Source organism: Arachis ipaensis, chromosome B04 (assembly GCF_000816755.2).
Source record: "Arachis ipaensis cultivar K30076 chromosome B04, Araip1.1, whole genome shotgun sequence".
NCBI classification, from domain to species: Eukaryota; Viridiplantae; Streptophyta; class Magnoliopsida; order Fabales; family Fabaceae; genus Arachis; species Arachis ipaensis.
The window spans coordinates 80357810-80371890 of record NC_029788.2 but is presented as its reverse complement, the minus strand read 5'-3'; the positions used below and the strand labels follow the sequence as shown (position 1 = coordinate 80371890).

General features: G+C 31.8%; 2 protein-coding genes across 2 annotated transcripts; one reads left to right on the top strand and one right to left on the bottom strand.

Annotated features, from left to right (window-relative positions):
• Window positions 591-1307, top strand: LOC110271517. The gene is made up of 2 exons (XM_021122470.1): window positions 591-1056; window positions 1146-1307. Exons 1-2 carry the CDS (start codon window positions 591-593, stop codon window positions 1271-1273), a joined length of 594 nt encoding a protein of 197 aa, XP_020978129.1. The 3' UTR covers window positions 1274-1307.
• LOC107639459 lies at window positions 4250-8925 on the bottom strand. Its single transcript, XM_016342963.2, has 6 exons — window positions 8477-8925; window positions 8197-8266; window positions 7187-7374; window positions 6798-6858; window positions 6618-6670; window positions 4250-4618 (listed from the first exon to the last, which is right to left on the bottom strand). Exons 1-5 carry the CDS (start codon window positions 8612-8614, stop codon window positions 6654-6656), a joined length of 474 nt encoding a protein of 157 aa, XP_016198449.1. The 5' UTR covers window positions 8615-8925; the 3' UTR covers window positions 4250-4618; window positions 6618-6653.

Here is a 14081-nt window from a genome sequence, read left to right as displayed (position 1 = left end):
GATTTATTTGTTTGCTGGATTCAAGATTTTGATTTTTGATTTTTTGAGGTTATTTTTTCATGGTTTATTTGTTTGCTGCTTCATGATTTTGGTTGCTGAATTCATAGTTTTCTGAGTTTATTTTGGATTCATGATTTTTTATTTTTTGAGGTTATTTATTTGTTCATGGTTTTCTGAGGTTATTTTTTATTTTTGTTTTTATGATTGTTACAGATGGAACAATCACAAAGTAACTCACAGCCACAATATAATATTATTCAAGATTCTCAAACTGGTTCATCTAGAGGTAAATCTGATCCAGCTGGCAATATTTTACAGTGAAGTATGATAAAAAATAAAAAGGCTCAATATACATGTATTTTCTGCTTGAATACTTACAATGGAGGGGAGATATATAGAATGAAATATCATCTTGCAAAAATTCCTGGACAAATTAAAGTTTGTAACAAAGTAACTGAAGATGTTGAACTTCAATTCAAAAGGCTTTTGGAGGAAAACAAAAAAAATAAGGTAGAAAAAAATTTACAAGTGTTTGTTACAAGTGATTGTGCATAAGGTTAAGATGGGAAAATGGTTAGCTCAATGGGAAGATGGTTAGCTCAATTATCTTGGATAGTAAGTTTTGGGAGGATTGTGTTACTACTGTGATGATTATTGGTCCTCTTATTAAGTTATTGAGACTTGTTGATACTGATGAGAAACCTTCTCTGGGATACGTGTATGAGGGCATGCAAAGAGCCAAAATTGCTATCAAGACAATATTTAGAAATAGAAAAGCTGCATACACACCTTATACAAGTTTCTTGAAAATGCAGTGGGATAAGTATTTAAAGCGTGACCTCCATGCAGCAGCATACTTTTTGAATCCAGGTTTCCTCTATAGTGAGGGGTTTGTTGAGAAGGCAAATATCTTGAGGTCTTTACTTGATTTATTTGATATTGAAACTCTTTGCGATGACTCAGTTGCCGCAATACAAGAGATACAGTTGTATCGAGATCGAAAAGAAAGTTTTGGAAGGGAAAGTGCTTTGAAAGCATTTAAGAGACTCGAACCTGGTAAGTTATTATATTTCTATGTTCAATTTACTTTGAAGGTTTTTTAAATATTGAATGAGAATTGATGTTTGACTTTCATATCCTGGTAGGTGAATGGTGGAGGCTACACGGTGGGAGTGCTCCTAATTTGCAAAAAATGGCGATTCATCTTCTTCATCAAACATCTTCATCATCCGGATGTGAGAGGAACTGGAGCCTCTTTGAACAAATCCATTAAAAGAGGAGGAACCGATTAGAGCATCAAAGGCTAAGTGACATTGTTTATGTGACTTATAATCTACGCCTTCGATCTAGATTGCATCGCAAGAAGAAGAATTATGATCCAATTGACATTCAAAGTATTGACACAGTAGATTTTTTGGATAATAGCAGATGAAAATGATCCTGAATTTACTAATGGAGATATCGAAGGCATTGAAAATTTAATTTACACGGATAATGCTATGCCTTCATATCCTAAAGGTGATTGAAATAGCAAAACTTGTTTCATTTACTAAAGATATATGTTGTAAAGTTATAACTTTAATTTTTTCTTGGTTTTTTATTTTGTTTTATTAGATGGAGGAGATGTGGAAGTTGATGTGGATTTGCCTGATGTCGCTGATTCTTCAAATATAGCTTCTTTTAGTGGTACTTCTGAAGATGGTGGCTTTGCATTACCTATTTATGATGGAGATATTGGAACACTTAATGATGATTATGATTTTTGATGAGTTGCACCTTTGATTAGTTGAAAACTTGCTAGTAATTGTTTCTTTTGAATGTAGAATATTATGGGTTTGTCATTATGTGCGTTTTTTTTTTTTTAGTTATAAACTTTGATGTTTGAAGTTGTTTGTGAACCTCTAATATTAAGTTATGGATAATTTATTATATAAAATTTTAAATTTTATTAAGTTAGAAATTATTGAATTTATATATTTAAAATTATTTTTAGGTTTTTTAATAATTTATTTAATATTTAATTAAACGATTGAACTCCGGTTAAAACTCGGTCGAACCAATAAACCATTGAACCAATAACTTCACCAATTCATTGACCGATCCGGTTCTCGCAACCTTGATTTGAATGGAAGAGATAGAATAACAATTGAATGATATAATGATATAGGAAAAGTATAGGTAAACAATGAAAATATTAAACAATGTAAACAATAGATATATCGGATGTTCATTTTACTAGTATACGGATAGTTATTTTAATATTAAAATTTAGAGGGTTAATTTGGAGGTGTAGTGTGTTTTTATTTGATTGGTAGTTGTTCATATTGTTCAACAAAGTCATTGTCCCCCTAGCATTTTCCAATGATATATTAGGGGCTTTTTTTTTAAGAAGTTTAGTCTTATGTTGCACGTGGGATGGACTGCATTGAGCCCAATAAACTTTTTTTAATCTTTTCATTAAGATTTTGAAAAAGTTTTCTTTTTTATAACTTTTATTTAATTTTTAAATTAGAATAAGAGTATAATTTTAATTATTTATATTTTTGTTTCTATTTATTATTTTATATATTAATTTATTATAAAATAATTTTTTTAGTTGAATTAGTCAAACCGATTGAACCAATAAATTAATGAATTAATAACAAAAACGATTCAATTGATCGATTCGATTTTCAAAATTTTGGGTGGTAGTGAGGTAGAAGAGTTCGAGGAGGGAAGGTGTGAGGATGCCTAAGGAAGAAGAAGAGAAAAAAGGATTAGAGTTTTAGAAAATTGAAATTGTGTTTTTAAAATTATAAGAGTAATTATTAAAATTAGTCCCCAAGAATTTTAAAAACAGATATTTTAGTCCCAAAAAAAATTAATCCACAAATCAATTCCTAAAATTTTACTTCGGCAGACAAATTAGTTTCCAATTCATTTTCTAGCAGAGTAATTATTCAGATCAGTCCCCAAAGATTTTAAAAGCAGACATTTTAGTCCAAAAAAATTAATACACAGACAGTGTTTTTTCTGTCAAATATAACAGTCCCCCGTTTATTTTATTTTTACTATATGTCGATCTTTATTATTATTAACTTAGCTTTGTGTATGTGGACGATGACACTAGCATATTAAATTATTAATACACTATTTTCGCTAGATATAAGTAAGGAGAATAATGATACTTTGAAATTTAAATTAAAATATTTTATTTTAATACAAACATATTTTTTAAATAGGACATCTTTTAATTATATTAAATACAAAAATATCAAATAGTTTCAATCTTGAGTTTTTTGTAAAATAATCTCTAATAATTTTATTATTATTATTATTATTATTATTATTATTATTATACAAACATAAGAATCTAATGAATAAATTTATGATTATTTTTGTTCAAAAAATATAAAAAATTATGGTACAATATTATTGTGTAATTAATAATAATTTTACTTTTTCTTAGACAGAGAACATTTATGTCTAGAGAACAGTTATGTCTGACGGAAAAAATGTTGGGAATTAATTGGAGACTAAAATATCCGCTTTTAAAATCTTTGGGAAATGATCTGGATAATTATTCGGTCAGAAAATGAGCTGGGAACTGATTTATCAGTTGAAGTAAAACATTGGGGATTGATTTGTGTATTAATTTTTTTAGAACTAAAATACTTTTAAAATTCGTGAGAACTAATTTGGGTAATTACGCAAATTATAAAATTAAAAATGGGTAACTTTTGTAATTATAATAATTATTAACTGACACGTCACCTCTAAACCTCAACTCCAGGTAACTCAATTGATGACTGGTCACTTTTGTTAAATTTTAAAATTTTTCAAAAATTATTTTGTAAATAAAAGATTATGTACGAGTTTATCGGTGCCCGAATCTTTTGAATACCGATTTGATATTTACCTATTTAAAAAATTATAATTTTTACCACTTAACCATATTATATTTATTATTGTCTAAATTATTTTGTTCATTTCTCTTTATTTTTTGTTTACAAATTTTAATTATATTATTTTGTCCCAATAATTATAGTTGCTAACGGAATATTATTGATAACAATACAATAATAATATGAGTCAATATTATTATATCTCGAAAATATCGAACTCACAAAATACAATTAGATTGAGTTTTTTTTTTATCCCCAAACAGATGCAGAAAGTTTTCACTTCTATAATTTTCAACAACATAGAAGTTAAAAAAGGGCAAAAAACTATATCTCGGTTAATTTAATTAGTTGTAGAGAGGATTTCACTCATATAATTTTTTTTTTCAATTTTAAACTCATATATAAGAGCATGCTGGTTATACAAGCTGATGATTCATCAGTTCAAGACATCTGAAATACAAGGTAAAGGAAAAACCAGTAAAGTGTGATTTTCCCGCATTTGATTTAAAATCATCAAAACTTTAGTTAGCTACATATATATAGCATACAACTTATACATCATTGAGATGATGCATTATTCAATTCTTTATTTACAGGTTCATACTGATTATGTGATTCTGTTTTTTGGCTGGAGAAAACAATTTGCCCTGGCCCCAACACTCACCATATATATATAGATATATAGATATATATGGAAGGGTAGAAATTAAATTCTGCTAAGCGATCCTCCTAACCTGCAAAATAACATGCAACAGGGATTACATGTATACAAAGATTCATCAAATGTATTATTATTTAAATTTAAATTTTAGAAGGGAAATCTTAGACTGAAATAGCTAATATAATTGAGTAGTTCACTTTAATGTGACTTTAAGGTTATATATAGATTCGAGTCATATAATTAATTCTTGATATAAGCATTATAAACTCTTGGTTGATTAACTCCTATGATGCACGGACACCACGACACGACACGGGACACGCCGACACGCGAATTTTAAAATCTTACATGACACGGGGACACGCATACATATAAAATATAAAGTATTTTTTAGATAAACCGTAATGATATTTTAATATTTTATTGATATTAAAATATAAATTAATTTTTTAAATTATTTTTAATGTCTTATTTTAATTATATCAAGTATTTAAAATATTTTTTGTTTTAATAAATAATAATATATACTATATCTAAATTTATTTTGAAAATATATATTAAGAATAAGACCGGACACACTGACACGTGATGGTATTTAGGTGTGTACAAGTGTGTCCGGAGAAGATTTTTTATTTTTTATTGAGACACGGTTTGGACACAGCAGACACGCGTGTCGGACGAGTGTCGGTGAGTGTCGTGTCCGAAATGTGTCCGACACGCAGACACGGCAACTCAGCAAAGTGTCCGTGCTTCATAGATTAACTCAGTATAATTTGACTAAATTTGTAATTAAATCCTTATAATTTTTTTTAAGTAAGTCTCTATACTAATTTTTAAATTTTAGTTTAGTTCCTACAATGACAAAAACATTTAATTTAATAGAATATATTATGTTTTCAAATTGGATATACCATAATTAAAACGTTTGAATTATTATTCACTTATTGTAGTCTTTTTTCATATTGACAAAGTAATCCTTATTCCTTTCCCTCCTCTTTCACTCGAATAGAAAACTCTTTCTCTTCCTCCATACTCCGTTTGGCATTGTGTGGTGCCACTATAGCATCTCAACCCATCATTGTGTGATCCAAACCCACTCTTCTCTATTGTGACATTTGCCATTGAAGGAACTTCAATATTAATTCCCCAAGGATCAGTATCAATTTATCAAGTAGTAAGTCAATACCAGAGTTAATCAACCAAGAGTCCAAGAACAAGCAAGAACAAGCACTGAGCACTGACTGAGCATCCGAGGCATTACTTTCAGTGAGGACAGTGAGCAGAGACTTGAGGAATAAGGACGAACATTGGCAAGTTAGCGATGGACAACGGGGAGCTGGCGACAAACACTGGCGAGCTGGCGACGAACATGATGGACGGACGACGGGCAAAGATCTAAGGAGCATCACCTGGAGACGCTGGCGTTGCGCGAACGACTAAAGGGCCTTCGAGCACGACGAACCAGGAGGATTGGCGAATGACCACGACGAACCAGGTGGCGATAGTGAGACGACGGGTGGCTCTATGGAGGCTAAGGTTCTCAAGGAAGAGCTGAGATAGAAGAGAATGGTTTTTACTTCTACCGTTCCATGTGAGTGAAAGGGAAGAGAGACTCGTTTGAATGGTTAATTTAAAAATTCTTTCTTTTCTTTTTTTTTTTTTAATGAAATACCAAAACAGCATCATTTAGAGTAAACCGACAAACTCCTGGTTCGATCCGTAGTTAGTCTAATTTGATTTTCAGAACCGCAATTTTATAAAGTTAAAGACATGGTATTTTGGTGAATTATACACATGTAAACGTTTTTTTAATGTCTGTTGTGATTAGAGACTAAATTAAAAAAAAAATTAGTATAGAGATTTAACTGAAAAAAAATATAAAAACCTAATTAAAAATTTAGTAAAATTATAGAAATTAATAGAATAATTATTTTTTTTAATACTTTTAGAAACAGAAGAAAATCTATCACTTGTAGAATATCAAGAGAAGTAAATACAATTTGTACAATAAATTTTTTTTTTAAGGGAACTAGCTAGAGTGGGACTCGGCTATAGAGTTTAGAAAGTCATACCGTTAGGAGTATATTCCTTAATCCTTAGCAATGCTCCTAATAATAGAGAGATCCTGTAGAAAGAAAAAAGAAAGAAAAACAAAAAGCAATGAGAGAATTATATATGACGAATCAGAGGAAGCCAATTATTATATTGCCAAAGATTTTACCACATATTTATAAGAGGCGTATCAATCATACCTTGCCACCAGTTTCCTCTTGAAGCACTTCCAGAGTCATCTTCTCCCCCATCCTTCTTGTACTAACACGAATAATACAAAATATACCCTAATTAAATGAATAAATCCAAATAATAACTTATTTAATAAGTATAGTTCAATTTGTCTTGTGTACATATATGAAGTGTGGAATACTACACCATCTCATATTTTATTTATTATCTAATAAAATATAGTCTCTGTTTTAATTGAATTCACGTCTCATTCGATAATAGTCATACCACTTGTTAGTTTACAAATCATGCCTTTGAATAGTGTTTCATGTTTACAAATACATACATAGTGTAGTGTTTGTCATTCTCTAGAAATTAATAACTCAATATACACATGACTAAATATAAATACACTCACCAAAGAGTTCAATCCGGAGTTTTGTGTACTTTGAGGATGCGAATATATGTCCTGGCCACCATAATAGATTGATGAGCTAAGGTGGCAAGGTTGAACTCTTTGTTCCTCATACATGGAACTCATCATATCCTTATTTGTTGTGTGATTACGAGTTTCACCATCATTGCTCTTGTACTTGTGTACATCATCTGCACATATAGACACAATAGGGATTTGGGAGATGACATAAAAGAGGGGCGGGGGGTGCAGCATTGGAAGGAAAAGAATAATATTTTTATCCCAAAAAGTTGAAGTAAATCTCATAATGAATTGAAACAAATAAATTCTTTAGAAAAACTTTTTTTTCATAGTCAATGTATGAGGGACACTAGTACTCTACGTATTTAGGTATATAACTGAGACATAAGGAGAATAAAGGAAAATATAGCAAATAGGGAATGAGCTAATAGCTGCTGTGTAACTTTTTGGTTGAACATTTAAACATCACCAAGAATGACAAACTTTTACCAAATTGATAAAATCAAATTACATAGGTAGAAGAAGAACAATATTGTGTATGCTAATTTTCTTCTTGTATACTAATTTGATATATATTCCTTTATTATTAAATAAGATACTAGACTAGTCACCAAAAAAAAAAAATAAGATACTAGACTCGTATAAGATAATTCTTATACGCTGTTTAAAAATAAGGAATATAGTTACATACTTCTATAAAACATATTAGTGTATTAACAGATGCTTATGTATTAATTTATCCATTTAGTCAGGTAAATCTTATAAATGGTATAAAATATGTTCTATAGATAATTAGATATACATGATAAAAAATATTTTAGAAACAAAAATTTGAACACTAAAATTGTTTTCAGTCCCATTATATATTAATGGTATGCGTTTGATTTGTATTTTTTTGGTATTCCTCGTGAAATTTTAAAACAAATAAAAGAACGGTTGAAAAATATGTTAGAATACACATTAATATAGTGTTGAGTGAGAGTAACAACTACCAGGTATAACCGTTTTTGGGGTTGCGGTTTTTTCGGTCACTTGAAAATGCCGAGATTCTCTCCCTAACACCTGAAACAGAATCATTGGGGAAAACAAAACTCAGAGCTGATTCAAATTTCAACTTGTCGTTTAATCAGTTAAATTGGTGCATCATTGAAATTGAATTCCCCAACTTCAAAATTCAAAGCTCTGAGCACAACACATCAACAATGAAAAGAAAATGCAGAGAAAAACAGAGATATTCAAATTAATTGAACATTCCACGATCAGAAACAAAACCTTAGACGATGGAGGGAATATAGAAGCCAAGATTCCAGAATTAGAAGATGGACGTTGGGATTGGTCGGATCCAAAGAGTTCAGAAGTGAAAGAAGACGAAGAAGAAGAAGAAGAATTGAATTGGTTCTGTCCTTCCATTGTTTGAACCTTAGAAAGGTTTAAGCTTATGCTGCTTCAACACTTCAAAGAAAGTCAATTTTTTATTTATTTATTTTCTACGCGGAGACAACCCCAAAATGAAACATCAACTACCTCCTGAGAACAACCCTAAAATGGGAAAGAACAAAACTCAATTGTGGTTTTTTGTTAGGGAACAAACAGAGTGAAAGGAATGAGGACAGAAAAGAACAGAACGAAGAAAGTGAGAGACACGTGAAAACATTGACACTGGAGAGAGAAAGAAAAGAAAATGTTGGAAATAAGTGAGGTGTGAAACCTTTGCTAACACGCCTTAATTTATAGAGGCCGAAGGGAAGGGTCTCGTGAGATTTTTAAATTTTAAATTTTATTTATTTTATTTTCGCATTNNNATCCAGATAAATGGATCCAATAGGTGGGGTTGGAGTCTATTAGCAAAATCTGGTAAATGTTATATTAACAGGACAAACAAGTCTACAATCTACTAAGGATTTTCGCAATGAACGTATAAGCTTTTAAAGATAAAAGTATTAATTTTCGGGTTTAGAAAAACTTGTGATATATTTATAGGTTTTTAAAGGGAAAAAAACCTAGTAGATACAAGAAATTTTGTATCAATGCTAATAAATTTCAACAAAAAAATAACAATATGGATACAAAAGTTGAAAAAAATTGTCTCTTACCTTTTGTTCCACATTTTTATCTATGACGATTTTTTAAAAATACTTTTAAGTTTTTGACCTCTTTAAAAATTAGACATATAAGTCCTTTGGTTCATATGAGTCCGTAAGACCCAATAAAAAAAAAATCTGACGTGACTCCCGTTGTACTGACCCGACCATTACGGATGCATACATGGAGAGAACATTTTAAAATGGGACAAATGAGTCCCCCTACTGCAAAATGACGTCGTTTGATAGGTAGCCCTAATCATTCAATTGAGTGGATTTGTTCGTGAGGAGTTCCAACTACAGTAACAATAGCCATCAATGGAGCATCTCCAATCTCAAGAAGAAGCGTAGGAAGAATAAGATAAGAAAATTCAACTTCAAACTCAGTTCTATATGTTGTGCATGTCGAAGACCTAAACAATGATGTCGCTCCGAGGTGCTTCTGTAGAGTTTATGCAAGGTTTAATTATTTTGCGAGTCCCTATAGTTTTACCGAATTTTCAATTAAGTCCCTACATTTTTTTTCTTTTCAATTGGGTCCTTATACGTTAATTTTTTTCAATTAAGTCCCTATCGTGAGAATAATGTTTAAGATAACAGAATATTCTATTTAAAAAACGAATATTCTCCTGTTTGAGTTAGGTATCCTAATTGGACATATCTCTATTTTTTCAAAATACCCAAAAAACTCTTGGCATTTTGGCACAAAGGAAAAAAAACCCTAGCCAGCCCCTAATTTTCTCTCTGAAAATCGTGTAAAGTGAGTTTCTCCTCCATCAGTCTGTCATCTTCGTCCATAGCCGTCGGTCCGTCGTCTTCATCCAAAGCTTCCGTCAATCTCTGAAGATCTGCACTGATTGATCCGTCGAAGCCCTGTTCGCCACTCGGCGCGCCTCGCCTCACGTCGCCGCGCTGCGCCTCGCCTCGCCTTGCTGCCCGTACACTCAATCTGCCAGAACAGGTGAGTTAGTTTCTAGTTGTACCATATATTAAGGTTGTACGCTTTGTGCCCTCCATCATGAACCATATATTCTTTACCACAAACGCACACACAGCAGCAATTTTGTTTTACTAACAGAGAGAAATGAATTACAAACTGTGATATTCAATGGATAATTTTGGAGTTTGTCATAGCTAAGCTTATTCTCAAATGCAGATCAATACACAAAATTTTAATTACATTTGTCCAATTCTAAAAAATTGGCAACTCCTTTAGTTTATTTGTTCACTAATCTTGAGTTACTTTTTCTTATGCCGTCCCACATTTAGTTTCGGAAAATTCTATTTAAAAAACAAAAAAATATGAATATATGTGGTGAATTGACATATGACTTAGTTTTGCTGATTAGGGTTATGAGATTGGAATAGTTTGAGTTTCTACATTTTCTGTCAATTTGTTTCAGGATCTGAAGTATTGTTAATTTTGTAGGAGCTACAAAAGCACAGAAGCCCTGAAATAATTCTGGCATTGGTTGATAATAAAGCTGATCTTCATGAGAAGTGAGAGGTGGCTGTTCAGGTATTGCAATACTCTTCAATATATTTCTATTTTTCATTAGAGACTCGAGTCCCTTGTTTTCTCATAGAGTATACTTCATTGTTTCTGTGAAGAATGTCTTTGACTATGCAGAGAAGAACTGAATGTGCTTTATACAGAGATTTGCAAAGACAGCGGACAACATAAATGAACTCTTTGAGGTACTTTGATGTTTTTCCCCCCTCCCCTTCCAATTTATTAATTTTCAATTTAATCATAACTTTTTTTTATAAGGATGGGAATGGATGAACAATAGTGTAAATGTTCTAATTATTAGGATGTCGTGATTGCATGTAACATTCAGTAAGTTGTTGATTGTTTAGAATATGTATTATTGTTGTTTTATTCAAAGAGATTTAACTATTTAAGTATAGACGAGTTTAACACAATTATGATCTATGAAAGGCATCCTATTGTCATTTGGTCTATTTAGTTGACTCTACCAAGTGGGATAAGACTTCTTTGTTGTTATAGTATAGTAGTAGTAATAGTAGTGACCATTTGGATGTAATTGGATTTCAGAATTTCTTGCAATTTGAGAATCGGGCCTGCTACACATACAAGCAAATAAGGCTTACAAGCCTTACAAGTTGCCCAGCCCAGACTTCTATCCACATGCACTCACTCCCTTTGAATGGAGCGTCAATTACATGCGCGTCACTCAATGGTTACGCTTCGCACAAAGCTAGCGCTCGTTATGGCGCACTCTTCCACTTCTCCTTCGAAGAAAACACAAACCGTCAATTTTCGAGCAACATTCCAAACTGAAGAGATAGAACTTGTCGTGAAGATTAGCAGAAACCATCAACACAAGATAGAACTCTCCATCAACAATCTCCAGAAAAAATGAAGATATATTACTCAAGGTACGTTACTATTTTACTTATCTTGTAGATTTTCCACATTTCGAAATCGAAGAACTACGTTTTACTGTTCTTCTACGTTCTTCTAGATTTTACTGTTCTTCTTGTTCTAGCTCTCATTTTACTGTTTTTAATGTTCTTCTTGTTCTAGGTTTTACTGTTCTTCTTGGTTTTAAGGTTTACTATTCTTCTTAGTTGTTCTAGGTTTTACTGTTCTTCTTGTTCTAGTTCTTTTCGTAACTGATTTTTGGGAGTATATTGAGTAATTTGGTGGGTGTATATGGAGTAATTTGTTGGGTGTATATGGCATAATTTGTTGGGTGTATATTTCTGAACTGATATAATGTAATATAATCAACTGTTGCAACAGTTCTAAATATTGCTTGTCCTTGGGTGTATATTACTTGACCTTGTAATATTGCTTGACTTGTATATTTATGCATGTTTGAGTGAATTGAAACATCATTTTGAACTAATCTAATTAAATATTTATGAGAATCCGTATAGGTGTATGTGGCTGATCTATAGGTGTATCTGACTGATATCTATGGGTGTATTTTTCATTTCAGAAAAAATGGCAGGCAAAAATCAAGCTAGAAAAAATGTAAGAACAAATATATGTCTTAGATCAAATCAGTTTTTCATAATAGAAATATATCTGACTCTAATTTTTCTTTGATTATAGCAAACTAAAGACCTTAAGTGTGCAACCCATTTGTTGAGTGAGAAATTCAGAAATATGAGCGAGGAGAAGAAAGCAATTGTTAGGGATTTGGGATTTGGTGGCCTGATGCACATCCTGCCGCTAAGGGTGCATCACCAAATATTAAAGGAGTTAGCTAACTCCTTTAAATTAGGGAAAAACAGACTCGAAACCGGCTATGGTTCGTTTAAAGTAAGACCAAGAACAATAGGGGCTGCGCTTGGCATCAACGCATCAGGTAACTCGCTACACACATAGGTGTATATAAGCCATATTGAGGTGTATTTTAAGTGATGCTTGGGTGTATTTCAAGTGATTTTCATACAATGTTGTTTCCCTTTTTATAGGAGATCTACTGCCTCAGAAAGTCAATTATAAGGATCTTTCTGAAGACAACAAACAAATTTTTAGAAGATTCCAGGGAAGACCCTCAAAAATCTGACAGATGAGATGATGGCTATTGGTGTTAATAATGAACAGGATCGCCTCATGTTCAAGAGGATTTTCATTCTCTATATACAGATGGCGTTCCTGTTACCAACCACAATAAACAAAATCTTCCCTGTGCACCTGGCACCAATTTTCAAGATGGACACAATAACAGAGGGGAACTGGGGAGCACATGTTCTGAATTTTATCATCAAGAGAATAACAGATTACAATCTAAAAAAGAAAAAGGCAATTGACGACTGCCTGTTTGCCCTGATGATAGTTTACTTCCATCTATCAAAAAATAAAGACAAGAAAGGGGAAGAAAGACCTCTAGAACCCTGGATTACCAACTGGACTAGAGAGCAGTTAGTTGAAAGAATGAGGGCAAAAATGGAAGAACATATGGTAAGTGAACAAAATATCTTCGGTGTATTTTATTTATCTGAATGTTGTTAACTAACATTTCTAATGTTTCAGGGAATTGTAAAGATGGCCAAAACAAAGGAGAAAATGAAAGAAATAAAGAAAAAAGAAAAAAAAAGAAAAAACCAAAAAAAGGAAGCCAAGTTCATCATCATCATCTGAGACCGAAACAATTGACAATGATGTCCATTCTACCTTTGAGTCTGAGACTGAAGAAGACTCAGAGGATTCAACAAGGAAACAACCCACCCGAAAAGCCAAAAGGTAAGTAACATACTTGGATGTATTTTGTTTATCCAGTTGGGTGTATTTTGTGCATTCATTTAGGTGTATTTTGTGCATTTATTTGGGTGTATTTTGTCCCTTTTAGTATGTTTTTAAATAATGATTGTTTGCCTTCCAGAATGGAGTCCAAAAAAAGAAAGAAGATTCAGGAGGATTCTGATTCAGAATCTGAATCAAATGATGAGTAATGTTCTGAAATTATTACTGCTTTCCTTTGGGTTTATTATCAAGATTTCATGTATTAACAGAGCGTCTCTTATTAACTTTTAGAAGCGAAGAATCATCACCAGTAGAGAAGCAAAAAACAAAGAAAAAGACTCAGAGAACACCACAAAAGTAAGCACTTCTTTGGATAGTATTTTGTGATCAAATTAATTTTGTATTTCTAATTCATACTTATTTTTTTCTCCCAGGACACAATCCAAAAAGAAAAAGGTCATTGTTGAGGATTCATCTCCTGAGCAAGCTAAATCCTATCATGGGTACAGAACTTTGTAAGCTATATTACCGTCAATCATCAAAATTATATTTGTTAACATGTTCTTTTATGCAT